At 38.1% G+C, this 26,163-nt stretch overlaps 1 protein-coding gene across 2 annotated transcripts in view; it reads left to right on the top strand.

The window, feature by feature from the left end:
• The window catches only part of LOC103175172 (calsyntenin-2), a 144,497-nt gene that overhangs the window by 90,455 nt on the left and 27,879 nt on the right, over nucleotides 1-26,163 (top strand). For both annotated transcript variants that reach the window (XM_007888011.2, XM_007888027.2), the window contains exons 3-6: nucleotides 19,429-19,624; nucleotides 21,022-21,230; nucleotides 22,209-22,358; nucleotides 24,217-24,402. In XM_007888011.2, coding sequence (XP_007886202.2) covers nucleotides 19,429-19,624; nucleotides 21,022-21,230; nucleotides 22,209-22,358; nucleotides 24,217-24,402 — 741 coding nt within the window. The remainder of the gene's footprint in view (nucleotides 1-19,428; nucleotides 19,625-21,021; nucleotides 21,231-22,208; nucleotides 22,359-24,216; nucleotides 24,403-26,163) is intronic.

Here is a 26,163-nt window from a genome sequence, read left to right as displayed (position 1 = left end):
AACTTGCTCTTCCATCCTCCCCAATGGTTTATGATGTACGTGTGAGCATAAATGTATTGGTGGGCTGTTTTCTGTTACGTTAGAGAATGTCAATAGGAGACAGGGTTTTGACATTTTCAGGTGAAGTCACAATACATGCCCTTTTTGAGATTTTAGATATAAACCTATACATATATATATAAATATATAAATCTCATCTCTGGGTCAGAAGTTTGTTGGGTTCAAGTTGAGTCGGCATTTAAGCTTAAAGTGGAGGCTCTGACATGCCAAAAGGGTGAGTGGGGAGTGCTGCATAGTTTGGAATCGCTATCCTTTAGAAGAGACATTATACAGAGGTCCCGGATACATATTTCACTTGCAGAATAGGGAAAACGGGAAAATTGACAGGTAAACTCTTCCGAGAGACACTGAGCATTAAGTATAGGAAGGACATTTACAGTATTTCAAATGGGATTCTCAAACAAATGGAAAAGGAAAGGTTCCCCTGTGAGCAACTGCACTTCTTTTGTAGTCCGTCTCTTTTTCTCTCTCTATATATCTTTCTCTCTGCTCTTTGATACTTATGCAGAGCAATCAATCATGTTTTACGTGGCAGAAAATTTAATTTACTTGCTTATTAGCTCAGGGTGATGGTTGGGGAGATAATCCCTGCACTGTGCCAAAGCTGGTCCCTGAAAGCAAAGCGTTTCCAAAGTAAATAGCCAGAAACAAAACCGCTTCTGCAGAAATGTATCCGAGTTATTTATTGGTGAATGAAATGTAATTAAAAAGCATCACGATAATTGGGATTGAGAAGGTGGCTTGAATTTCCTACAAATATTATATCCTGACCTGGCGCATGAAGCTTACTGTGAATCTATGTGACTTGCTTCTATTTATAGCTCACTTTCAAGAAAATGGGAAATCTTAATTGAACCTTCCTCTGCCTAAAGCGTGGAAGGCTTATCTTAATTGTCCAAAAGAGTACATTTTGCTCTGGGCCTGTTTTAAGCTTTCTAGGCTGCTGGTAACCACTTCATACCTTACTAGTGGATGTTTCTGAATTAAGAATGAAGCATCGTTGTTGTTTTTGATCATTATCTGCACAGTTATTTACTGTAAAGTGCTGATTTTAGTGATTTGTTTTTAAAAGGGCTTTGTTACTGGACATGTGCAATCCATTATCGAGTGTTGGCAGAAGTGTTAAAGTGCACTAGGGACTTTGGGAGTTGTAGTTTTGAGGTGTTCTTGCCACTGGGTTCAATCTGTCTCAGGACTTGTAATTATTTTCAGGTTCTCTATGTAGCTTTTTCAGCACTGTTCCCATTGTCCTCACTCCTGCTTCCACCTTGACATCGACAACAGGAATCCAATCAGTTTGTGTGTATATTCTACTAGTAAGAACAGGAAGATCATAAGAAATTAAAGTATTTGCATGAAGGAATCGTATTTGAAAACCAGAGTTTAGTGAAGTGTTTTTAAATCCACTTTTGGACCTGGGAGGAATGACCCCCCCCCCCAACCCCAAACGCTGGGCAAAGCGAAAAGCCAGACCTGGGAGAGATGAGTGTTGAGAAAAATGGACCGGGTAGAAGCAACTGCTGCCTCTCAACGCCTCTATGTTGAGGCAAGTCTGACAGTGAAGACCCTGGTCTCTAGGAAGTGACTGTAAAACAGCTGCATTTCCAAACAGAATGCTCTGAGAGCCAGTGCAGACTTCTTGGCCTCCCTCCTGTTACACTGTAAATTTGAAATCATCTACTGTGTTATTTTCCAAAAGTGGACTTAAAAACAGTCAGCACTATTCCTTAATTTCCTTAGATTAAGGAAATTTCTCTTTGACCGAGCCTTCAGCTCCCCTCTCGACTCTCTTCCCACTCCTCGCTCCCTCCCTTCCCTCCCCTCACCCTGACCATTTCCCCCCTCCTCGCTCCCTCCCTTCCCTCCCCTCACCCTGACCATTTCCCCCCTGCTCGGGTCATGGCCCAACTGTGCAGCGCCTTGGGATGTCCTCCTGACGTGAAAGGCGCTTTATAAATGGAATCTTGTTGTTGTTGTAGATCTTAATACATGCTTAACCACATTCTGCCTTTTTGTTCACAGAGTTTTATTTTGTTCCCCATGCTCTTAGCATTCTGTTTGAAACTCCCTCTCTGTCACCTTTCAATCCTCGCCCCTTGCAATTTATGCCATTCCTATTGCCTGCATTTTCTGCCTCTCGGTAACTTGATCCCACTGTCTCTTTGTGGCTTTCTTATTGTTTGTGCCTCGCTTCCTCAGAACCGCAAAGACATTAGCAAAAAAAAAGTCAAATGTCTTTAATGGATTTGAGCAAATAGCCTTTGGGACCTGGGCGTCAAACCCGACTCAAATTAAAGAGCTGTGTGCCTGCTCTCCACACAATGCAAGAAGTTTATGTAAAATTTATTTGGATATCACCAGTTCAGCATCTAGTAGGCAAGCGTCCTTAATCTTACTCTCAACTCTCCCTCAGTGCTTTACCGCTGTTTGTTTATCCCAGCTACCCTATCCTTTCTCCATCTATGCTGGTACAGTCTTCATTAAGCTCTAAACGTCCCACTTTTTCTCAGTGTTTAAAATATTTCCTATCGCTTAATGTGCATTTTCTTTAATATGTCTAAGTTTCAATTCATCATAGAACCTATTTCAGTAAGATAAAGCACGCGTTTACTGGCTTCCATAGCATGTGTAACAACACAGCCATCAAATGGAATACTTACAGTATAAATATTTCATGAGCTTTATGCATAATGCATCATTTGCAGGGATCACTACATCTTACCTTTTAATCCTCTATATTTGCTATATTATTAGATTTATATATTTCATATATGTATCCGGTAAATAGGAACCTTCTTTTATAAAATAACTGGTAAAATCTTTGGCAAAAGTTATTTATTTACAGAGATTTGGGATGAAGTCAATTCCAAATGTTTTACATTGTGGAAAAAACATTTTCACATTGCGAATAAACCATGTGATACTTTTTCACCAGTGGCCCTTTTGCAGCACTGAGAATTTATAAGGTGGCTTGGGTTTGCTATGTTTTCATAGTCAAGAGTAGATCTTTGAAAATCCACTTACAGTATCACCTTCTCTTACTGAATGCTTAAAATCTCACATTAATTCTTACGTTATTTTCGATCTGCTTCACTGCACCGCAGTGAAGTAGGCACTTTCAGGTGCCTACTTTTCATATGAATGACAAATTGCAAATTCACAAACTGTCCAGTCTATTTTCAGCACTCTCAAAATGTGTCTGTGGTGACCTATTTTATGAATCCATCAAGTCGGTTACATGAGTTTGCATATGAGTCAGGTTTCTGCTTCCATTACATTCAAAAACCTAAAGGACAATAATTTACAGTACTGTATAGTAATTGCAATAAAACATCCCACAGGGAATGGGACAAACTGTAACTGAAAAAAAATTACCGAGTATTTTCTGCATCAGTGGTGCCATATTACATATCAGAAAGTCGTGCTGAGCTATCCGTTTGCTTGATTATCTGTCATACAATTTTGTGGGTAATAAACAGTGTAGCTGAAAAACAGCATCCGTTCATAACTAGCCATTTCACAGGAGGGTTCCCGGGCTTGATCCTCCAGTCAAAACTGTAAAAGAAACTGTGTAGGGCCTGTATAAATGCAAGTTATTTTCTTCAGAAATTCCAAGTGCATGTCCTATTTAATTACTATTTTATACAGTCATTAGCAACCTGATCTCAACCAGAGCCAGTATTAAAAGCACTGCAAATAAGCTCCTAAATTCAGGAAATGAATAGAAGCATTTGAAAGAAAAAGTTTGTGTTTGTGGTGTGACCCTTTAGAGCTTGAGTTGATTGAACTTGAGATTGAACTATTGTGCATTGCCCGAATTTTTTTTTTTTCAGATTTGGAGTTTTTTTTTGTGTACTTGTAGTCTCAGAACATCAAGCTGGGGTGGTGATGGGGCGGGAGGGAGGGGGAGGAAAGTAATTAAGTTACATTTTCTGATGATGTTCACTGAACCAGTGACCCCCGGCACCTCACCTCTCCTCACCTGTTGAAACGTATATTTGTGAATGTTAATATTAGGAGAAGACAAGATTAGGTTCAGCACGACCAATAATAATACATGCATTTGACATAAAGCCTATAACATCAAACATCTCAAAGCACTTCACAAAGTCTCTTGTATTGTATTTATAGGTAAAACCAATGGACAATTTGTGGACCGTCTGGCAAACTGTGCTGAGTGAATGACCAATTTTATGTGAATGATTATTGGCCAGGAGAAAGAGGCCTGTGATATATAGTGTACGAAGACAACCCACTTTGTTTTTAATCCTGAAAGAATAGATTTTTTTTAAGAGCCTTCCAAACAAGAATCATAATCAAATGCAAGGATTATTATAATTGTCAGCTCTGTATATCATGGTCTTAAAGCCATTGGAAACCCTGATGGGATTGCCAGAATTTCATTCAGCTACAATCCTTGGAACCTGACAAAGAGAGAAATCTATTTTCTGTTTGCCAGTCCTAATCCAACCCTTAGAAAGTAGCAGCGACTGAGGGCAATGGATCAGGTAGCAAACCTCTTCAGCCCAGTTTGTTTGATGCAGTTCCATTGGAGCATTTCGCACAGGAATCTATTTTAATGATTACAGAGCAAAATAATGTCTAAGCACTAATGAATGTGGAAACGTAAACATCAAAGCTGCAATCTTTAGGAAACAGAAGTGTCATCCAGTTCTAGTCAGCCAAATGTTTTTATAGAACTCTTTTACAACAAGTATTATAGAAACGTGGAACATAAATTGTATTTGATGGCCATTTTTCTGGACTAAAAACTTTGTTTGTAATGAAGAATATGCCAGTAATTAAAATGGCTTCACAAATTGTCATTGACGGCCATCACCTCATATTATAGCAACATTTAATTTTCTGTCATCATTGTTTATTGCCATTCAAAATGACTCTCACAAATCAGTGATCACTCAACAGAAGAGAATACAACCTTTTCCACGATCACCAATGTTAATATTAATGGAAGACAAGACTACAAATAGCTAACGCTAACATTCTTCAATTTATCATGATTTCTGTTCAACGTGAAAATTTGGTAAGGACAGGTCCGAACTTATTGATGTCCCCCTTGAATTAATAGCATCTTGATGTTCAATGTCTCTGCTTGAATGGGAAGAATGACGACCTGGGTAAGGTACTGAGAGTAGCTAGCGGTTGTGTGAGTGTATTCAGCATTAGTTAGCAACTCCATGTCAGCTATAAACTCCGAATGTTCATGCTGAGCAATTACAATAAGAAACGGTGCCTGAGGACTAATCATTTTGTTGTATCTTGTTCAAAATTGTCGTGAATATCGCTTTGGCTAATGTAAAAGATGCAGAAGTGCAGTTTAGGAGGATTAGGTCTACCATCTGACTGCACAGATTAGTGCCATACATGCTGCCCTTAGCAATCAAAAACCTCAGTGGTTGTGGCACGAACTAATCAATGCCTGTAGCATCATTGTAGTAAAATCTTCTCCAGAGAGCTACTACCTGATGCTCTACCCATTTCTTTATGTGAAGGATGTATGCCACATTTCTTTAACTCTTCCTTTTCTACTTTTTCTGTGGGAAGGGCAGCTGTTGTCTTTCAGTCAAGCGCTGGACAGACGAGGGAGGAAGTGGGAAGGTTTTGAAACCCCTGAGGTTGTTAACAATGGTGATTGCCATTCATCAATCACAGGCCTGTGGACTGATGGATTTTTATCCATCTGAGATTTGGTGCCTTACTAACAGGAGATGCAGTTGCTTCATCCAACCATCTACAATTAAAAAGAAATGCCGTTGAGACAGTATTGAGTCTAAACCCAGGTATCTATGTTAGAAATCTATGCTGCATCAAATAAGATCATGACACATTACCATTGGTTAGTTATCAATACCAGCAAGTTTTAATGAGGTATTTTACATTGAGGAATTTTCCTCATCATTTTCTTTCCTCCTCTGGAGACTCTGCCACATTCTGTATTTCACTCCTTAGTCATTGGCCACCCACTGGTACCTTAGAAATGGCTGTTCTTCAAAAGGCTAAAAAGACTTTGAGGAAATGGTAGTTCATGTAACTGTCGCTTCAGAGTTAAATGTCAAAAGGTCAATCAGTGATATATAGAAACTTAATCAGGCAATCTCAGATGTCACATTCAATAGATCATTTCTGTTATAAATAGATGCAGCACTAACTGACGCATAGAAAATAGTGAGTACTGGGTTACCCAATCTGGTGAAGGTTTGTGAAGGTGATTTACAGTGAAAAGACAGCCAGTGACACAGTGGAGTAATGTGCTGACATGCTGGAGCTCAAACATGGAAGATCTCACCACAGAGTGAGGTTTATGTTTTACTGGCAACCAGGTGGAGAGGCTGTGAGTGAAGATCAGAAGAGAAAGTGAGTGGATTTCCATTAGTCATATTTGCACATTGTACCACTCTTTAGAGAACAGTATGAGAGGGGCAGAGGTGAATTGTCTATCCTTGTTCAGAGTTTGATATGTAGTTGGGGAGCGGGGCAGAGAAACCATGTGTTGCCTGGGGGGATCCAGGTGTGGAAAAAATATTTCTGAGTCTCTTGAAGGTAGTTTTCAATGCCGGAGAGTGATGCCAAACAAACCCATTAAAAAAACAAGAACACTCAATTAATTGAGCAGAAGGCTATTGTGTTCAAATAGGATGAGTGCTGTTTGAGTACTATTGGCAATACAGCTCATGTTTCTCCCATATCAATGTGCAGTGACAGATGTTATGACAATGGTGTGATTATCATAGACTGTCTCCTAAGTAGTATGTACACAATATTATAGGTGCGAAATACAGCTAGCTGGCCTGGTAATTTAGCGATTGCATATTGTAGCTGCTGCCCTCGGCTATTTGGGAACTTGGAGTCATTAGTCCTGTTGCTACCTTATGGCGATTTGAGGGCTATTTGCAGAACACCCATGTTTTTTGACATTGTGAATAGTCAAATTGAGCGGTCGTGACTGATATAATCCCCCGAAATTAACTCTACTGGGTCTGTTGTTGAATTGACTCTTTAGACCTCATCATTTAGTTTGTTTAATGGATTTTGTTCACAAACATTACAGCATTTATTTTGCTTTATACTATAAAGGGAGGGAAATATATATCATTGTCATATCAGATTACCCTCCCTTCCCTTTCAATAATTCTTCAGCGGTTTATGAGTTTTCTATTGCAGTTAAGATCTTTAATAATCTTTCTGAATGTCATCGGTTATTGCAACCTTCTGTGTTGTTCTTACGGCTCCTACACAACCTGTTATCGCACTACCATCAACTTGTGTTATCCCCAGGTTCTTATCATGATGGATATCACATAGAATTACACCCTACCTTGCAAGCTTAATCCGTGTGTGCCTATCCATTGGTTCAGCTGTACAGACCCCTAAAGCGTCCAGTTGACATTCGCTATGTAATATCGCGTTGATGTTATTATTCTGTAGACAAATGACTGCATGAATGTTACAACACAAACTCAATAAACACATATAAGAGATGAAGCTTGTCCAGATGAATTTCGAGTGGATACAATGTCACATTTCCCAGCACATTATTTTTTTCGCGCCAATTTTCTCCCCTCCTGAAGCTGTTCTAACTCATCGACTTTTTGGGGGGATGGAACAGAAGGGGGGGGGTAGAAAGGAGAAAATAGGCCAGTACATCACAGTTAGGTCGAATCCTGATCCCGCCAGATAGACATCTTCAGCAGGGCTCAGGAACCCAGTCTTATTTCCCTCATCTTAAGCCATGGTGCTGGAGCTGATCTGTAGAATCCCAGGACTGCCTCGGCTGAGATCAGCTAAGATCACAATCACAACACAATTTGATTCTGAGAATCAAACCTGGGGCTCTTTCTCATGGTTTTCATGACTATGCACTGAATAAACTCATTGCTATCGGGGAAGCCCTCGAGCATGAACTTTTAATAATTCTAAACTGTATCTTTCATGCTTGGATTATTAAGGAATGCTGCCTCTTTGACATTGATATATTAGTTAATCATTCTTTTGCTGACTGTTTCTCCCTTTGACAGCAATTTATGCTGGTGCGCGGTTCATTGGGTAGCAACAGCCTTCTGGTTCCTTGTCCAAGTGGCCATTTGTCATGTGTGAGCATGCGTAGTGAACATTGGCAGGTTATTCAATTGTGGGCAACATGACAATCAAACTCCATTCTGTCCTTGTTAATATCCTTACGTGAAACTTCAAGCACAAGCTGACTGTTTAGTGGCCAGGAGTAGGAAGGCTGGCTAAATTTTCCTGCCCTAGTTTTGGGGTCTTGTGGACAGCTGAGCCCCACTGCCTGACCCTGATTCACTTGGCTCAGACAACAGAGGTCAAAAACTCGGAACATTCACAGACTTTTGCAGGGAATCAGACTCCTGCTATTTGATGATGGAATCACATGGTTTGCCACAGGGGATGGGAGGGAGGTGGGGTGGTGAGGGGGCAGTGGAGGGGGGGGAAAGGAGGTCATTAGTTGATTGTTGATTTAATTTATTTTTAATCTTCAGGAAGTGCAAGTGTTTTGAGATTATCAAAGATCAAGGGAATAATATGCAAGCCCAGTACGAGCATGAACGTCCAATTTCCTGGCTGCTGCTTTGCTCTAAAACTCGGCACAAGGGATAGTAATTGCATGAACGATATGTTGAAAATCAAACATATTGGAAACTTTTTTTTAACTGAAATATATATTTTTTTTGTAAACCCATCATTGTGCCCAGTTGTGCTGAGCTCAGATAACACCCAAAAGCGCACACAACAAAGAGGAAAAAAAACTTATCGCGTTGGGAAAACTACAGCACCTTGTAATACCTTCCATGCAATTTTGGCACTCAATATTTCGTCTCCTCACAATACAAACGTCTTGATCGTTAATTACAGCGAAAGTAATTGTCCATGTAATTCCACAGTGTTATCACACTATGTGCAGCAGACTATGTTAACCCCAATTTACATCACGGAAACGTTACACAAATAACAGAGGTACCCAGGAAATCCATCATGCTCAGAGTCATTGCAAAACACATCCAGAAATAAGAGTAAAAATTTTATAAACTGACTGCGAAATATGAGAAGAAAAGTGTTCCGATACGACTTTTAAATGCTCCACACATCAAAGGTGGTTATTCCAATTTCAAAAAGACGCTATCCTATGTGAAGGGCACTATGTTAATGCAAGTGATTGTTGTTATGTTGTGCATGGTTTCACCTTTTGGGTAAAACTGACCAAAGTGCACTTGCCCATCTCACAGGAATATGATGTGCAAGACTATCTGGAAAAGGGCCAACAAACCCATCATCTCTCTTCAATCGTTAGGGCATCCAGAGCCGGGAAATCATCCAGATGCCTGCAGATGCATTTCAGTACTTGTCTGGAGCTTTAATGTTTCTCTACCTCTTTCCCCTTCAATAACGATGCAAGCAAGTTGCGTTATTACATTGATAGACAATCTGGTTGACTAATCACGCTTGTATAAAATTTATTTTTCATGATGTATTTTTGGTTGGTTTGAACTCACTGTAAATGAATGAATAAATAAATGAGCTGTGGGACAAATCATTTCAAATTGGCTATATTTATCTCCAGAACAAAGCAACTCTGTGGATGTTTAAATCAATATCCCCATCTAAATATTGTGCCAAAACATAGGTTTAGATCTTCACACTTACCTGCATCCAACGAACATGTGCAAAGCAGTGTAATCTGAATGCATTAAAAACTCTGAGGAGATGCTCTTGATTTAAGCAAATATTTGATAGCTGATACATGAAGTCTCTCTAGCGCAATGGTTCCTGATTGTTCATGTCTTAATTTAAGCTGGCCTGGTCTATTCACCTGACTGGATAAAAATAATTTAAAATTACTCACTAGAACTACGTGTTAGAACTGATTAGTACTGGTTACATATTGGGCATTTGGTGAAGCACCGTAAAATTCAACTTGATTTTATCACCCATTTTGGACAGTTATTGTGAAGTCCAGTTTTTTTAAAAAAAATACTAATTGTCTTTGCCTTTTCTTTCCATTCTCTCCCCAAATGTTCTCGCCTCCATTATCGCTGTCTAGACTCAATCATGAAGAATGCCTATTTAGGCAAGGAGTGAAGAGGTTCTGGGACTTGCGTAACTGTATATCAGCATGAGTCACTGCCTTCAAGAAATGAGGACAGAAAATTGAGTACAAAAATGTCATGGGAACCGTTAGATGAGATTACTGTCTTGTTACCACTCTCATGTGCCCATTTTTCATTTTCTCTGTGTCACTGTCTCATTGTTTTTTTTTATTGCAGACGAGAGAGCAGATTAATTTGTGTTCAATTTGAAATCTGACAATGGTCACTACTGATCTGGGCTGGGGGGAAACTGTAAATTTACCTAACTTGATAGGGAGCTCTTTGCGACATTGAGCCTGAAATTTCTGTTTTTGCTAATATTAATGGAAACGGTGGCAGGGTCACAATATTGCGTATTTGCTCCTAAATATCATGTAGGATTTTTTCTCAAATGCCTTTGCCATTAAAAATTAATAGGTACATTTTCTGCTGTCAAAAAAAAACACCAGGGGAGCTTCTTCAGATCTGGTTAACGTTAATGAAGTTGCATTTCTCAAATCTGGGTGGGTGGGTTGGTTATTGGGCGCTCCTGTGATTTTTGTTACTTTGTTAAGTTAGTTTGATGAACTCTTTGGAGATTTTCATGAATGGAACAATTTTGAGAGAAAAAAAGTTGTCAAACCGTGGTGCTATAGCAACAGCATAACTCAAGTTGGAAGATCTTTGTCCACAAAATACAGTCACTATATATTACAGTAAATTCTGTGAAACAGTTTGAGATGTCCTGTAGCTCAGTGGTTAGAGCACTCGCCTCTCAAGTGATTCCCGGCAGGGCGAAACCTTGGGCAAGTTTCCTTACTCCACACTCCTAATAATAATCCCTCAAAAAAAAAATTGGTCACTTCAATCCACGACTGTTTGTGGGACACTGCTATGCGCAATTGGCTGCCGCATTTTGCCCACAAATATACAGTCAATTCACTTTACAGTCTATTCTGTGAAGCGCTTTGAGATGTCGAGAAGACGTGAAAAGTGCTATATCAAATGCAAGGATTATTATTATGTCTAGATGATGTGATAAGGCGCTATATCAAATACAAGGATTATTATCACTGTAACCAATTTGTGCTGCAAGTGATGACCTATTATCCGCTCTGTTTATGTGGCCGTAATGGAGTCAGTCCCAATTGATGTGGATAACGGGCTTTCTTCCGGATTTGTTCAGAAAAAGTCAAAAAAAAATTCTCTGTTCAATGCCTATCCTAGCTCTATTCTCATAATAATAATAATAATAATCCTTGCATTTGATATAGCGCCTTTCAAGTCGGGAGGACGTCCCAAAGCGCTTCACAGAACACACTGTAAAGTGAATTGACTGTATATTTGTGGGCGAACGCGGCAGCCAATTGCGCACAGCAATGTCCCACAAACAGTCGTAGATTGAAAATGACCAATTTATTATTGTTTTTTGTCTTGGAGGGATTAGTATTAGGCTCTGTGTGGAGTAAGAAAACTTGCCCAAGGTTTCGCCCTGCCTGGAATTGAACTCAGGTCTCTCACTTGCAAAGCGAGTGCTCTAACCACTGAGCTACAGGACTCCACATAACTGCAGCACTACTTGATATAAGATGCTATAGATCTGACAAGTTAAAAAAAAATGACGAGGGAGCAGGAACCTTTGTACTTTGAATACTGATAGCAAAAGATAGAGTATCTAGAATACTTTGTAAAAATGAAGGAGTCTTAATAGCTTAGAAACTGCAGCACGATAAGCTCAAAGTTGAACAGATCAAACAGAGTTTTATAATAAAATGATAGATGCTGCCTCCAAAGGGATTATGAGTGTTGGCGTTCAGATGCTCATTAACATTTGAAACATCCGTCTATTTGCTTTTGCCAAATAAAATATACAGTTCAAGTTAACATGAGATTGCAGACTGCTCATTCTGACATTGAAACTCTAAATCATCTACACAATCTACCTACACAATAAGCAAAAGGTAAAACTTAAACTGAATATAATAATGGGACTTAATTATTGTAGGTGAACTTTGCTGTCTAATTAAATTTGTTAGAAAGGGTGAACATTATTTTTTATAGTCATGCGTCATGATTTTCAGTGTAGAAACATTGGTCTGGGCAGCTGTGGAAGAAAAGAATGCAATCTTCCATATCTAGTGTATTTGCAATCTCATTTTTTTCCCTCCCTGCTGCCATTTAATTGATGTCTAATATTAGCATATGGACCTTCGAGATGGCCAAAGAGAGGAAATTTAATGGGCAACTGCTGTTTTGGGAGAGCCACAATTCTTAAAATTATCAGCAACAGCGTGCACTGGGAGCTGTGTAAAGATTCCGTGGCTTCAACTTTAACCTGAACAATTAACACCCATCACCTCGTGTACCAGATTTTACACAAAAGGCACACGAGGGAATAGCTAAATTTGAATCAACATTACTTTTTTGTCCCCGGGCAAAAAATGTCATGGCACTGTTTGACAAGAGAAGGAAGTTTATTCCAGTGTCCTGGCTAACAATCCCCCAAATAAAATTGGTCATTCACTTCATACAATACAAAATTACATTTGTATAGCGCCTTTCACGTCGGGAGGATGTCCCAAGGCACTGTGTGTTTGTGGGACATTGCTGTGCACAAACTGCCTACTGTGTTTACCTACAAAATACATAGTCATTACGCTTCAAGTAAATACGGTGAAGCATTGAAAAGTCATCCCATGTGAAAGGTACTATATCACATGCACTAATTTTAGTTTATTTTTACTTGCAATTTTTTGAAACAAATTGATGGTAAAAGATTGAAACCACAAACTAAGACAAACTATTATTGGTGCTACTGTTTTGTAACCTGTAATATTAATGGACATCAAAACACAATATAATCTTGCCTTGTACATTCTCTAAACACGTAGAGGAAAGCAGATGAGCCAGGATGATAAACACTTTCCCACATAGTTGGGTTAAGTGTTGGAAACCTCAGAATAGTTCGAAGTGTTGTTGGAACACGAATATTGTGTATTCAGTATGTATGGCATTCTTTTTAAATTATTTAAGTGAACAGGAATAAAAGACACATTTGTTCAGAAGAACAAAAGGCCACAGCAGAGAGAACAGTTAAGGCCTCCCTGAAGAAAGGTCTGGTTCTCTGTCACTTTCAACTTGCCAAACTAGCATCACCATTAATTTTCAATCTGCAGCAGCTGTCACGATTGAAAGTTGTTAATAAAGAAGGGGAATGGAAAACATTAGGAATGTGAAACCTGTCACAGCTGAACTGCACCTGAGTCTTGAAACAAACAAAGAGCCATACATCCCTTGGGTATTTGCTGCAACCTCCTGCAGTAGCTCTTACCATTTTTACTTCTTCATTGAAAGATGCTGATAAAGTAAACACCTGTAGTGCTGCATGTCACACAGTGTTTATGGGTTTGTAATAACACTTTAAAGGCAGTGACCTGCACAGCTTAAGAGTCACCTTTTAGGAAAGGTTCAGTGCAACATCGAGGTGCACTTGATTTAATCTCTGAAGTACCCCATTGTGAAACCATGCAATCCAGCTTTGATCTATGTTTCCCAAATACACTGTTGCTGTAGAAAGGCAAGTGTCAGGGATTTGGTACTCACATAAAGCAAGGAGCGGAATTGAAAATGGGCTTTAGCTAATTTCAGCTGAGAAGGTTGTAAGGGTGTATCCATTAGGCTGAGTATCCTGAGCTAGGGTGGAGCCAGATCCATCAGAATTCCCATCTTTGATTACCATACAGTGTGAACATTGGTGCTGTTTTGACACTCTCACCTTCGGTTTGAAGATTATGGGTTCAAGCCCCAAATTGGGTTTAGCTCATTGCCCAGCCTAGCAAACTCAATGCAATCCTGGGGAATGCTGCTTTTGGCACAGGAAGGGAGAAAACTGGAGAGAAAAATACCATAATAATTGATGCAATTAGCAGAGGTCCAAGGGCAGGTTGTCAGACTGATCTCTGTGTGTAACCAGTACGTGTGCTGATGCAGCTTAAAGATGGGAAATATATACATTATTTGATTTAAGAAGAAAAGGCATCAACCATTCTTCCATCAACATATTTCCGCATTTCTGCGCTTCTTGCGATTATGCAAACAAGACTATCAAATTCTTGGCAACGACTAGTGTGTGATATAAAATTAACCGATTATATTAGACGGAGTGGGCAGGTGAATAATGCAAAGATGAATAGCTTCACCATATCTGAGCCAATTAAACTGATGGACTAGCGAGCAAGCGGTAGTAGTATATTGGAAGAAGTAGTAAGCAAGTGTACACATTGGAACATAATCATTAGCAAGATGGAAGAGGAATAGGTTGGGGGGTGACTTATTAATCATTTGCTGGCAGTTTGCAGATGATGTGAAGCTGCTGTCAGCAAAGCTGTCAAATGCTAGGTTGCATCTTAAGGGGATAGAGAGTACGTTGAAAGAAGCTGTTCTCCCGCCTGTATTGATCAATGTTGAAGCTAGGGTCTGGAATGCTTTGTATACTATTGGATGAAATATAGATTGGTACAGGCTGAGATGATAAAATAGAATGCTGTTGGGTGAGAGTTACTTACAGCAGAGAAAAAGAGGATAGGGTTGCGCAGTGAAGACTGAGGAATGTTTAGGATTTTTGTGTGATTGTTTTAGGGGTTCAAGGACCATCTACACTGAGCTTTCACTCAGGAGTTGGGGACTGTGCAGACACCCACGATGGAAGATGTTTATGTGGTCTTGGAAGGATAAATCAAATGTTCTTTTGTTTCATGCCTCATTGTGTTCTTGGATAGAGATTGATTTTTAAACTAAAAGGGTTTAACTTTGAGCAATTGTACAGATTCTACACTATTCAGGATTCCTATTAGTTTGAAATAGGGCAACAAAAGCGTGCTCCACGCCATTTCCAAAATAGAAAATGATTATGTACAAATTGCTTCTAATCTTACAACTGAGAGCACATGAAAGCTACCCACAGAGATCTTCAATAGGTTATTATTTGTTCATTGTGAACTGATTTTCGGACCGAATTGTATTCTCTTAAATTTGCCAATCACAACAAATATTGTTCAGTTTATTTTCCTGAATTGTTGCCCCATAGGAGTTCTTTGTCGCACGACCATGGAGGGATTGAGACTGGTGTATAGTTTTTAAAACAGCACAAGAGGGATTCAGAATGGTATGTGAATGTTTTCCCTCAAATGTGATCTGTGTACCACAACACAGAGGCAGCACAAAAATGGTTCTTTAGGTACATTGTAATAAACCTTAGGTGTGCGAATGTGTATATAATTTATATATGTTAAACAAAAATCAAATGAATTCAACCCGAAAAGGGCAGAAGTTGATTGTCTTTCCTACCATTTAGGCTGCTTTATTAACATTTCTCTGCGACATGTGATGGGAGACCTGATAGGGAATGGCCTGTCAAACCTTCATCACAATGTAAATCTATTGTTTGTGAGTAGTCCTATTTCAAAGTTGAGATTTAAATATTACCTAGTGGTCTATGCCAGAGTAAATCTACAAATCATCTTAAATAACATTTCATCCTCATGCTGCAAATGTATTCATCCTCCGGTAAATTTCTCGTGACTGAAGAAAATGAATGCACAGAGTAAAAGAGAACAGACTTGACATTGGTGATATTAATGATTGAGCACATTGCTCCTAAATTCAACCACTGTCAGTGATTTTTGGTTGAAAATGACTCACAGTGACAGAATCACTTTAAGAATTGGCATGAAGTGCTCATCTGTTTTCTCCTTTCCTTCAGCGCAATGTTGAGCAAGATTGTCATTATTCTCTGGCAGTCTGAATAGTTATTCAGATTCAAGTGATAGCAGAGAATCGAGAAAAGAAAGCTTGCAAGAGAGCGCGATAGTGTGATCTTATTTTGCACCATTGAAATAAAATGCATAAAGTTTGAGTATTATATTGGGGTCAGGATGAGAACAAATGAGATTCTGGTTGTATAATGATCAGGATATATTACAGCTGATTGATTGACTCTGGATATCATCACAGGACACAAAGTAATTTGCACCTTTATCAAATCTTTAGATTTCCAAATTATGGTTTTACCTTGGTGTGTCCAGAAGCATTAGAATCATCCCAACTTACATTTGATACTTCAAATCAGCTTTATTGTTCTGACTCCAGTCAGAGATTGGATCAGAGCCGCTCTAATGGCCCGGGAAATGGGTTTGGCGTACATAATGAGTGAACCCCCAAAGATAATTGAGCAAATAATTGCAGAATAATAATTCATCTCCATCTTTTAAACCTGACTTTCTCTCCACTTCCAAGAATATCCCCCCCCCCCCCCCCAGCATCACAAAAATCATTATAACCTTCTGAGATGTTTTGGTTTTAAACTTATGCTCTCCAGCTATGGTCACACAGTCAAGGTCAAATTGGCTTCCTTACATCTACCTCATTAGTCCCTCTCATCAGCATGACTGAATCGTTCAGGAGAGGAGGGTAGAAACTGGGAGAGGAAAATCAAATAAAATGTTGGGCAGCGTGTTCCAAAGGGACTTAGTGCTATTGGAGCGAGAATGCTTAGCTTCAGGAATAAATGAACAACTAATTAGCTGCACAGAGCAGCTATTCGAATACTAATGTCAGGAAGAACAATGTGATTTAAAAAAAACCTTCATGCAACATAAAGTATTTACCTGGTGACTCGACATAAATTTGCACCAATTTGAATTCTCTCAGTGTCACTTGCTACTTTATTTATCCAGGTGGTATTGAGTTTCGGAGGTTCTGTGTTGACCACTTATTTCCTAGCTTTAAGTTTTAAAAAGTTTCATGTTTAAATGGAATCAAGTTAATTTTAAGCTCTCTTCTAGGAAGTAGTTTCAGAATTGAATCAAAGATAGGGCCGATATAATTACACTTTTACTACAGCTGATGCAAAAGAAGCTTCTAAAATTTAAGACCACTGAATATTTTGTTTTTTAAAAAAAATGCATTTGGTGCTGTATGGCAGGATCTGAAAATGCTCTCAGGCAAGAACAATTTGGCACACATTGGTTCTATGAATCACTATATACACACACAACACCAGATCAGCCAAGTCGTATAATGGAAGCATTAGTTTTAGTTCTTGTTGCTCTTCCCTGAACCCTCTCAATTCCACGTCCTATTAAGTTCTGTTATATACTGTAGTAGATTAGCAAGGTCAAACACCAAACGTTATTTTTACTCTGAATAATAGACATTTCATGTGGACAGGATCATAAGGTACTCCACAGTAATAGTACTTGTTTTCTTTCGTAAGAAACAGTGAACATTCTGCACTGAATTGATTGGTATTCAGTGTATAAACATGTGATACTAAAATAATCAAGAGAAAGTTTGAAGAAGAAATCTGTGTCTGTTTTAATAGTTTAGATTTCTTTTAATCAGCTTTGTGGAACTATCAGCTGGACTGTTTGGAAGAGAGACTCTATTGGTTTTAGTAACCTGGAGTTAGGATGGCATCATTCTTTTAAATGTGCAGTACCTCTTTATGTTTTTGACAGAAGATTAAGGGAAATTAAAGGGGCCTAATTTATGCTAATCACTAAAAATCACAATTTTATAATAGGATTTTATATCAAATGGTTTTCTAAGCAGATGTTGAATTCAAACAGATTAATTTGAATATGTTTGCAAGAAACTTATTGTCTTAAGTACTCTGATTTATAAAAATATATGGAAACTGGATTAGAATAATCATTGATATGAAAATTAAAGAACTGAATCACTTTATAAAATTCATAAATCCTATATCTTCTAACAAATAATTCAGTTAGTAGCTCTTTCTGTAGGACATAATGATTGTTAAATATGTTTAATTTTGCCAATGAACCTATAGAAGGATTTACTAGTTAATCTCTACCAAAGAAGGTAATTTCTTTTTGAAAGTTGGATTTGATAGATAATCTCTTTTGCTGTCAATTTACCATTTTGTTGACATTAGATCAAACTATAATTTTTTAAAGAATATGAAGATGGTTATATAACAATTATATATAAATAAATTAATTCAGCATATATTGTAAAACTGGTTCATTTCATCATCAGTAAACTGAAGTACTGTATCACTAAAGACCCATGTTTGTGTTATTCAGTATATTATAATCTATTTTACTCCAGTAAGATTAGATCCATCTGTTCTCTGTAAAATCTAATCAGAGTTTGTTTGGACTAATATCTTATAAATAGATTTCTCAAATAAATCATCCTTAGTTCATAATTAATTCAAGGATGCCTGCCTCAAAGTTTTTAACATTCAGCTACAATTTGGGTTGAAACATTGCATTGCCGATTTACAATCGTTCTGTGGTAACATCCTGTCAATTTTGCTAAACATAGAAGCAAACAACAGGGGGTATTTGTAGTTGTAGATTGCTCAACATTGCTTCTAAGCCATTTAACCAGCACTAATCTATACCAAGGATTTAAACAGATTGCCCTACAATTATTATGAATCCATATCCAGCCCATCACCAGGACTCCAATACATTCACCTTTATACCCTTATCTCATCGCCGCCAACACTGCTGAAATGCCTTTACCCTTCACATAGTTCAACTAATCCACCACACCATGGTCCAAGTCTGGACTCACCCTCTCATCATTTTGTCCAAGGGGTTGTGTTCTTTCAGGAATGTTTTAATCTGTTTTTCAAGTCCTTCCACTATATTTCACCTATATTCAGTCTTCTCCAAATCTATGCACCGTTGTGCGCAATTGGCTGCCACGTTTCACCCACAAAATACGCAGTCGCTACACTTTACAGTGTATTCTGTGAAGCTTTCAGATGTCTCTATGAAGTGATAAGCCGCTATATCAAATGCGAGGATTATTACATTACAAGTTTCAGTTGATTTTAGCTTTACTGAACCATGTTATTCTCACACATATTTTTGGTTTAAGCAAACAGTGATGCAGTTTTGTGAATTAGGATTGTAGTACTGTACATTGTCGGATGAGGAATCAGGTAATAAAACAGAGAAGGTACAATTTACTGCACTTAATACACCACAATTATCATTTATATTGACAATTGGATGTTTGACCTCCGCCGTATTGGAGACTTCTGCATTCTCTATTGGTTGTGGCCTCATGTAAATCCATGCCAGCTTCGGACTTCAGAGGCAGAACGTCTAAAATGCTTGCTGAATTCTATTTGTTTTAACTGTTTTATCCCTTCCAATGCACCTGGACTCAGTGTAAGCTCGGCAAAGGATGAAGCACACAAATGACGGTGCAATTTCTGTTGTTTCAGGTGAAATCTGTGCTTTTAAAATCCACGGCCAGGGCGTGCCATTTGAAGCGGTGGTTTTAAACAGGACATCTGGGGAAGGCGTTTTGAGAGCAAAAAGTCCTATCGACTGTGAACTTCAGAAAGAATATACTTTCATCATCCAAGCATATGACTGTGGAGCTGGACCTACTGGAACCTATTCGAAAAAATCCCACAAGTAAGAACCCAACTCCCATCTAACACTGAAAATGAATTGTTAATCAAGTACTGTGTTATTCGATTGACATCATAACATATGATAGCGGCTGATGGAATTAAAGTCCATTTGGAAGATCATCTTAAAATCTAACGCTATTCATTTGAAAAGAGTAGAAATTATCATTAATAATAATCCTTGCATTTGATATAGAGCCTTATCATGTCTTTGAGACATCTCAAAATGCTTGACAGAATACAGTGTAAAGTGAATTGACTGTATATTTTGTGGGCGAAACGCAGCAGCCAATGCGCAGAATGATTAAAAAATTTTAAATTGTATTAGCTGTTCTTTTCAATTTTAAAATCTTACAATGGATTCCATTAAACAGAATTTTTTCCACACCCGGATATGGATTTTTTATTTGCAAATGAACAGCTTTTTTTTTAAAGAAAACAATGGGAATTTAAATCAAAAGAAATGTTTTCCTAGCAGATACTGTTAACTCCCTAAAAGCTTTTTATTCAGCCTTCCTACAGTACTAAGATAACCTCAAAGAAGTCCTCCTCAAATAGCTCCTCATCACAAATAGCTCCTCATCATGTCTTCGAGACGTCTTAAAGCACTTCACTGGATTCATGATATACTGTAAAGTATAGAGACTGTATACTAGTGAGCAACACCATCTGTCAAGTCAAATGGTTAGGAAGAATTCTATTTTAAATTCAGTATATTTTCATTTTATTTTTGTCTCTGTCGCCTGAATGACGGGTGATGTTGACGTCAATCGTAATGACATGGTAGCAGAGAATAAGAGATCTAATTTGATGTGCATCTGAAGGTAAAGCACCATTGAATTAATGATCATTTTTGTTTACATTAATTCAGCTGCTCAATTGATCTCAGTAATTCTAGCTTGTACTCAATGATGCTTAAAAATATATTTTAAATAAGAAAACAGCAGAAGCTTATCAACAATAACTACTTGGCTTAACAATAATCCTTATTATTATTAACAGCAGAAGGTTATCAACAAAACTATTTGACTTGTAACTAGGGTGCTGACATGACTTGCTTTTTAGGGTGAAAAAGAGTTACGCAGGTTAACTTAGAAACAAGCAACATCTTTCATAGTTAACCACAGAGATCTTTTAGGTTTTGGGCTAATATTTTCCCCTTTCTCCTTTTACTTGGTTCATCTGTTTCCCATGTGTGGGATCTTCATTGAGGAATATTATTAACAGCTTAACATTTGAAAAAGTTAGCCTACAGCAGGGAGGAAATCTATGAGTAATTACCTATAGTGCATCACGTTTCTGTATACTATGTCCACATTTTTTTGTGTGTGTGTGAGAGTACAGAACAAATGATCTTGTACTGGAAGCCTTAAACAAGCATTTTGTCTTTTCTGTCTTCAGGGCAGTGGTGCACATTCAAGTGAATGACATGAATGAATATACCCCGGTGTTTAAAGAGACTGTGTACAAAGGTGCGATCACAGAAGGGAAGCTGTATGACAGCATTGTGCAAGTGGAAGCAGTGGATGAAGATTGCTCTCCTCTTTACAACCAGATCTGCAACTACAAGATAGTGACACCTGACACACCATTTGCCGTTGACAGGAATGGTAACGTTTTAATGAATGAAAATGCATTGTAGCGTATTCCTAATGTGTTAGAATTCAAGGATCATTTCTCCAACATCAAATGTTCCACTTGCAATTAAAATAAGACTTGGAATTATGTTATTCGCCTACAATTTAAAAATGTATCTTTTTTTCTTCTCTTGCTTCCTATCTTCCTCCATGGCCACACACCTTGACTGAGTGGGTGACCGAGTGAAGCTTTCTCCTTTATTGATCTTGAGCCAGTAGAAGGCTTAAGGACTGCCTGTCTCCTCTCCCACTTTCTGTCTGACTCCTCTCCCAGCATCTGCCTAATACACCTCTCCCAGCAGATATGGTTGAAAATGTGGACACGTAATGTGGGAAGTTGGAAACTCCATCACACAACTTCCCAGTCTATGGCTCTCAAAATATGAACAGGCAGGGTATCTTTTTTTTCTGACAAAGGGTAACGAGGTCCCAGAAACGTGAAAAGGATAAGATTGTTCAAAGCTTTAGGTGAGAAAGGAAATGACAAACTGGGTAAACTCAGGGACTTGGGAACACATAAGATGGAGGATCTTAGGGGAATAGAACAGATAGGAGAGGACATATATGGATTTGAAGGGGGTGGAGAAATCTTGCCTCACTGAGTTTCCAAATTGTCAGCCAAATCTTCACAACAAATGTTTTTTGACACCTCAAAGCGAAGTAATGCTTAACTGGAATCTGGAGACGAATTTAACTAATCTTATCAACCTGCTGTGTGTGTGTGAAAGAGAAAGAAAACATGTTCATTTGGGAAAATGCTACTCTTAGGATACATTGGAGCCAAGAGATACATTAATAATAAACCTAAATTAGACCATGTGAGTGAAATGTCCGGAGTATTAATCCATTTGTAACAAAAAACATTAATTGAAATAAAAAGCAGACATCTATGAATTGTATCATAATATCCACTTGCCTTGACAAAATAAAAACTTTTTTTTTGATTGTCAGGTAACATTAGGAACACGGAGAAACTGAGCTATGACACGGAGCACCAGTATAAATTTCTGGTTACAGCATTCGACTGCGGCCAAAAGAAAGCAACCGAAGATGTATTAGTTCACATTGAAATTAAGCCAGTCTGCAAGCCAGGCTGGCAAGGTAAGAATTTTGATGTACAGATGGAAATAAAATCTGAATTCTGAAAATCCCAACTTAAATAAAGAAGAATTAAAGGGTTTTCAAACCTGAAACTCAAGTCTTTCTTTGCTTAACTGTCAACTTAGTTTTGTGCTCCGTTGATGGGGATTTCATTTATTGATCATAAATTACTGGGTCCAAGCCCCTAGTGAACAATTGAGTTTATTGCGTTACAATACCTGGGAGTGCAATATTGTTGGAGGTAATATTTTGGATGAGTTGTTAAAGACCAAGAACCTGCTTGGCTATTCATAGGAACAGTAAAAATCCCTTGACATTATTCAAAAGGAGAAGAGACTTTCTGCCAATATCCTAACCAACAATCCTCTGATTGGGTATTTGCCGAAAGGTGTATGTGGGACTTTGCTGATGTAAATGTAAATGGCTTGCAAAAACAATGGCTGTACTTGTCAGCATCTAGCTCCAAGGAAGATTGAGACATTTTGACATGATAAGGTGCTATAGAAAATGTTCCTTTTTCAGCTTCTGATTGGCCTGATCCAGCCTTTCCAGCAGTTTTCAGTTGTCATTTAAGGTTTTTAATGTGTGTTTTTCGCAACTGCATTCCGAACTGTACTTCAGTAGCATGTTCTTGGCAGCTGTATAGAGGTGTACCATCAAGATTAGACATTGTATTTCTACTGGAACAATGCCATAATATCAAAAAGACATCACAAAATACTCTCAAATGATTGAGTTACAAAGACCTCGTTGGAGGCATCTTCCCTTACCTAAACATTGGTTGGAAAATCAAATCTAGAAATCCAGTGATGTGATTAATCTCTCGAGCCCAAACCCCCATCGTTCATGATTTATCAGAGCAACTTCACTGAGAGACAGCTCCATCACATCGCTACCCATGATAGATGTCCCTACTATGTTGTGCAGATGTTTTATTTTTTACACGCTTGGTCTCTGATACCATGCAAAGCTAATCCAGATGTGGTGAGACAGTGCATCAAATTTAGTTTTGCATTCTTTTTGTTCATTGAATTGCGCAGTATTTGGGGGGGCTCGCATTGAAAGGGCAATGGGAGCTCCCTTGACGACCCAATTAGTTGAGAATTGGGTCAACCTTGGCTGTTGCACCTACAATCGAACAGTCTTCCGACGCATGAAGTAAGGATAGTTAGAAGAGATATTGGCGGGGGGTACTCAACACCTATGAATGTGTTCCGCAGCAAAAAAACTGCACCTTCAGAGGAGAAAATTGACTGAGGGATTGGAGAGTTGCTATGTGGAAAGATGTGATTCACTGCAGAAGCTTTGGCAGCCGTGCGCACTTAGCTACAGAGCTCAAAGCATTTGATCCACATGAATTACTTTTCAATGACACATGTGGGGCAGATGGAAATTAAAATATTAATGCAACATTAACAATTCACTAGCAATAATCCACCAAATTCCTTTAGTGCATCTTTAGAAAGGAGAACCATGTCCATGGGATGAATAGAAGAAAAACAGAAAGTTAGAGCTCCCAGTGTTTTTCATGCATCACTATTGACCTTTTACCCTCCACTAAAATAGAAGAGAATATGATTTTAGTTTATTTGTGGAAAAGCAAGTGAGCCGTCCTACATTTTGTCAGTGGTTTAACAGCTGTTATATGTAGAGAGCTTTGTCAGTTGCTTAGTTGCTCGCCTTAGATTTTTGTCAACTAGCAATACTTAACTTGCAAAATTAATGTTTGATTTTTTAGTAATACCGTATTAATGCTGTGGGATTAGTCTGCTATTCAGAGACATATTCAAATGTTGCTTGATTTTACTCAACTTGGAGAAGGGAAAAAAAAGTCATAGGTTTTTGCTTCTCCTTTCAGGCTGGAATAAGAGAATGGAGTACGAGTCTGGTTCTGGGAGCAAAGCCTTATTTACCAACATTCACCTGGAGACCTGTGATGAGCCCGTTTCCTCTATCCAGGCGGCAATAGAGCTTCAGACAAACCATATCGGAAAGGGCTGTGACCGTGATACTTACTCTGAGAAATCCTTGCAAAAAATGTGTGGTATGTGACGATACATTGTTATTTCATTTACAGTGAAACTCTTTCTATTCAGGTGACTTTGACACCAAATGAGCTATTCCTCCTATTTTGAGCAACGGTGTAAATTTCAAGTTTTTGGAGATGATTGTCAGGCCATTCTTTGCATGTTCACTTATTTTGTATTAGTGTAACAATGTGGTCTACAGGGAGCTGAATGTTGGCACTTTGGAACAGAATGTTGTACACATTTCATGTCGAGAAGACATCTTAAAGCATTTAATACCGTTGATTGGGCACTTGAACTTGCCAAATAACCTTATTCAACATTATTTTTGCCAATGTGAATAACAGTCATAGAAATCAGTTATAATATTTAAAGTTATTTGTTTTGTATTAATAAATATTTTAAAAGAATAATTCATGAAAATTTGGAATAAAAATGTTTTAGTATTTCATAGGGGGAAAACCTTCAGGCAAAATTGTAATCATTGAATGGCTGATTGCTTCAGATGGTTGGAATAATTTTTGTTTAATAATTCCGCTTTCTTCTGTCCCATTTAATATCTCCTGTTTTTTTTCCATTTAATAAATCAAACTCAAAACTGTCCTTTGTGATAAATAGCATCATAGTTATTTTCTTCCTCAATCCGCACTATATGAATTTAATTTCACATCTAGTTGGCCTTGCTTCTTATCACATTGTTCTAGTGAAAGAACTATAGACAGTAACATATGATGTGTGTTATGTGTTATTTGGGCAAGTTTCCTTACTCCACACGCCTAATAATAATCCCTCCAAAACAAAACAATAATAAATTGGTCATTTTCAATCCACGACTGTTTGTGGGACACTGCTGTGTGCAATTGGCTGCTGCGTGTCGTCCACAAATATACAGTCAATTCACTTTACAGCATATTCTGTGAAGCGCTTTGAGACGTCTAAAAGACGTGAAAAGCGCTATATCAAATGCAAGGATTATTATTATTATTTAGTTTTGGATAGCAGAGTGCAAAATGTGGGGGTCGGGTTGCCATTTGACAATGGCCAATATAAGCTTTCCAGGGGGTTATATGGGTGATCTCACAGGCAATGCAAATTGCACATGATTTATCAAATGGATCTGTAATGCACACCCTATTGTCCTCCTGTTACAACATTAAGCTGTTTCTTTAAAGAAAGTCCTGAAAGTACCTTAAAGAAAGTACCATCCTTTCTGGTAACCTGTTCAAATTTTAATTACCCTCTGTGTAATATTTTCTGCTGTTCTGTCCTGAAATTGCTCTTTGCAACCCTGAATTTCTGCCACTTGTTCTGCTGCCTAAACAATAACAACAACTTGCATTAAGCATGTATTAAGTAAGCAACTTGCATTAACTTGCCTACATGGGGAAGAGCTGATGCTAAATTCGATTCTTCAAAGGGAATATATCTTATCGTTTAAAAAAAGTAATTTATTATTTACTAGTGTGCAATTCCTTGCGGTCTTTTGTACTTTTCCAAACGATCAAAATTGTTGCGCACAACATTTTCAATATAATTACCGAAAATACTTAATTACTGACACACAAATTAAAGTTCTTGATACAAGGAAGTGGTAAATACAAAATGATGCAGAAAAATAAGGTCATTATTTTTCCAGAAAGTTTCATGAATTGATAATAAAATGTTCCTATTCAACAAAGGGTTGCAGCTAAGTTGCAACTACCTCCCTTCTCCCGCTCCCATTGATTTCTACAGGTCTAGTCAAAGAACTCTTTTTATAGCAAAGCTTGACATTTTTG

The sequence above is a fragment of the Callorhinchus milii genome, unplaced genomic scaffold (assembly GCF_018977255.1).
Source record: "Callorhinchus milii isolate IMCB2004 unplaced genomic scaffold, IMCB_Cmil_1.0 Scaffold11, whole genome shotgun sequence".
Taxonomy (NCBI): Eukaryota; Metazoa; Chordata; class Chondrichthyes; order Chimaeriformes; family Callorhinchidae; genus Callorhinchus; species Callorhinchus milii.
This window is presented reverse-complemented; position numbering and strand designations above follow the sequence as displayed.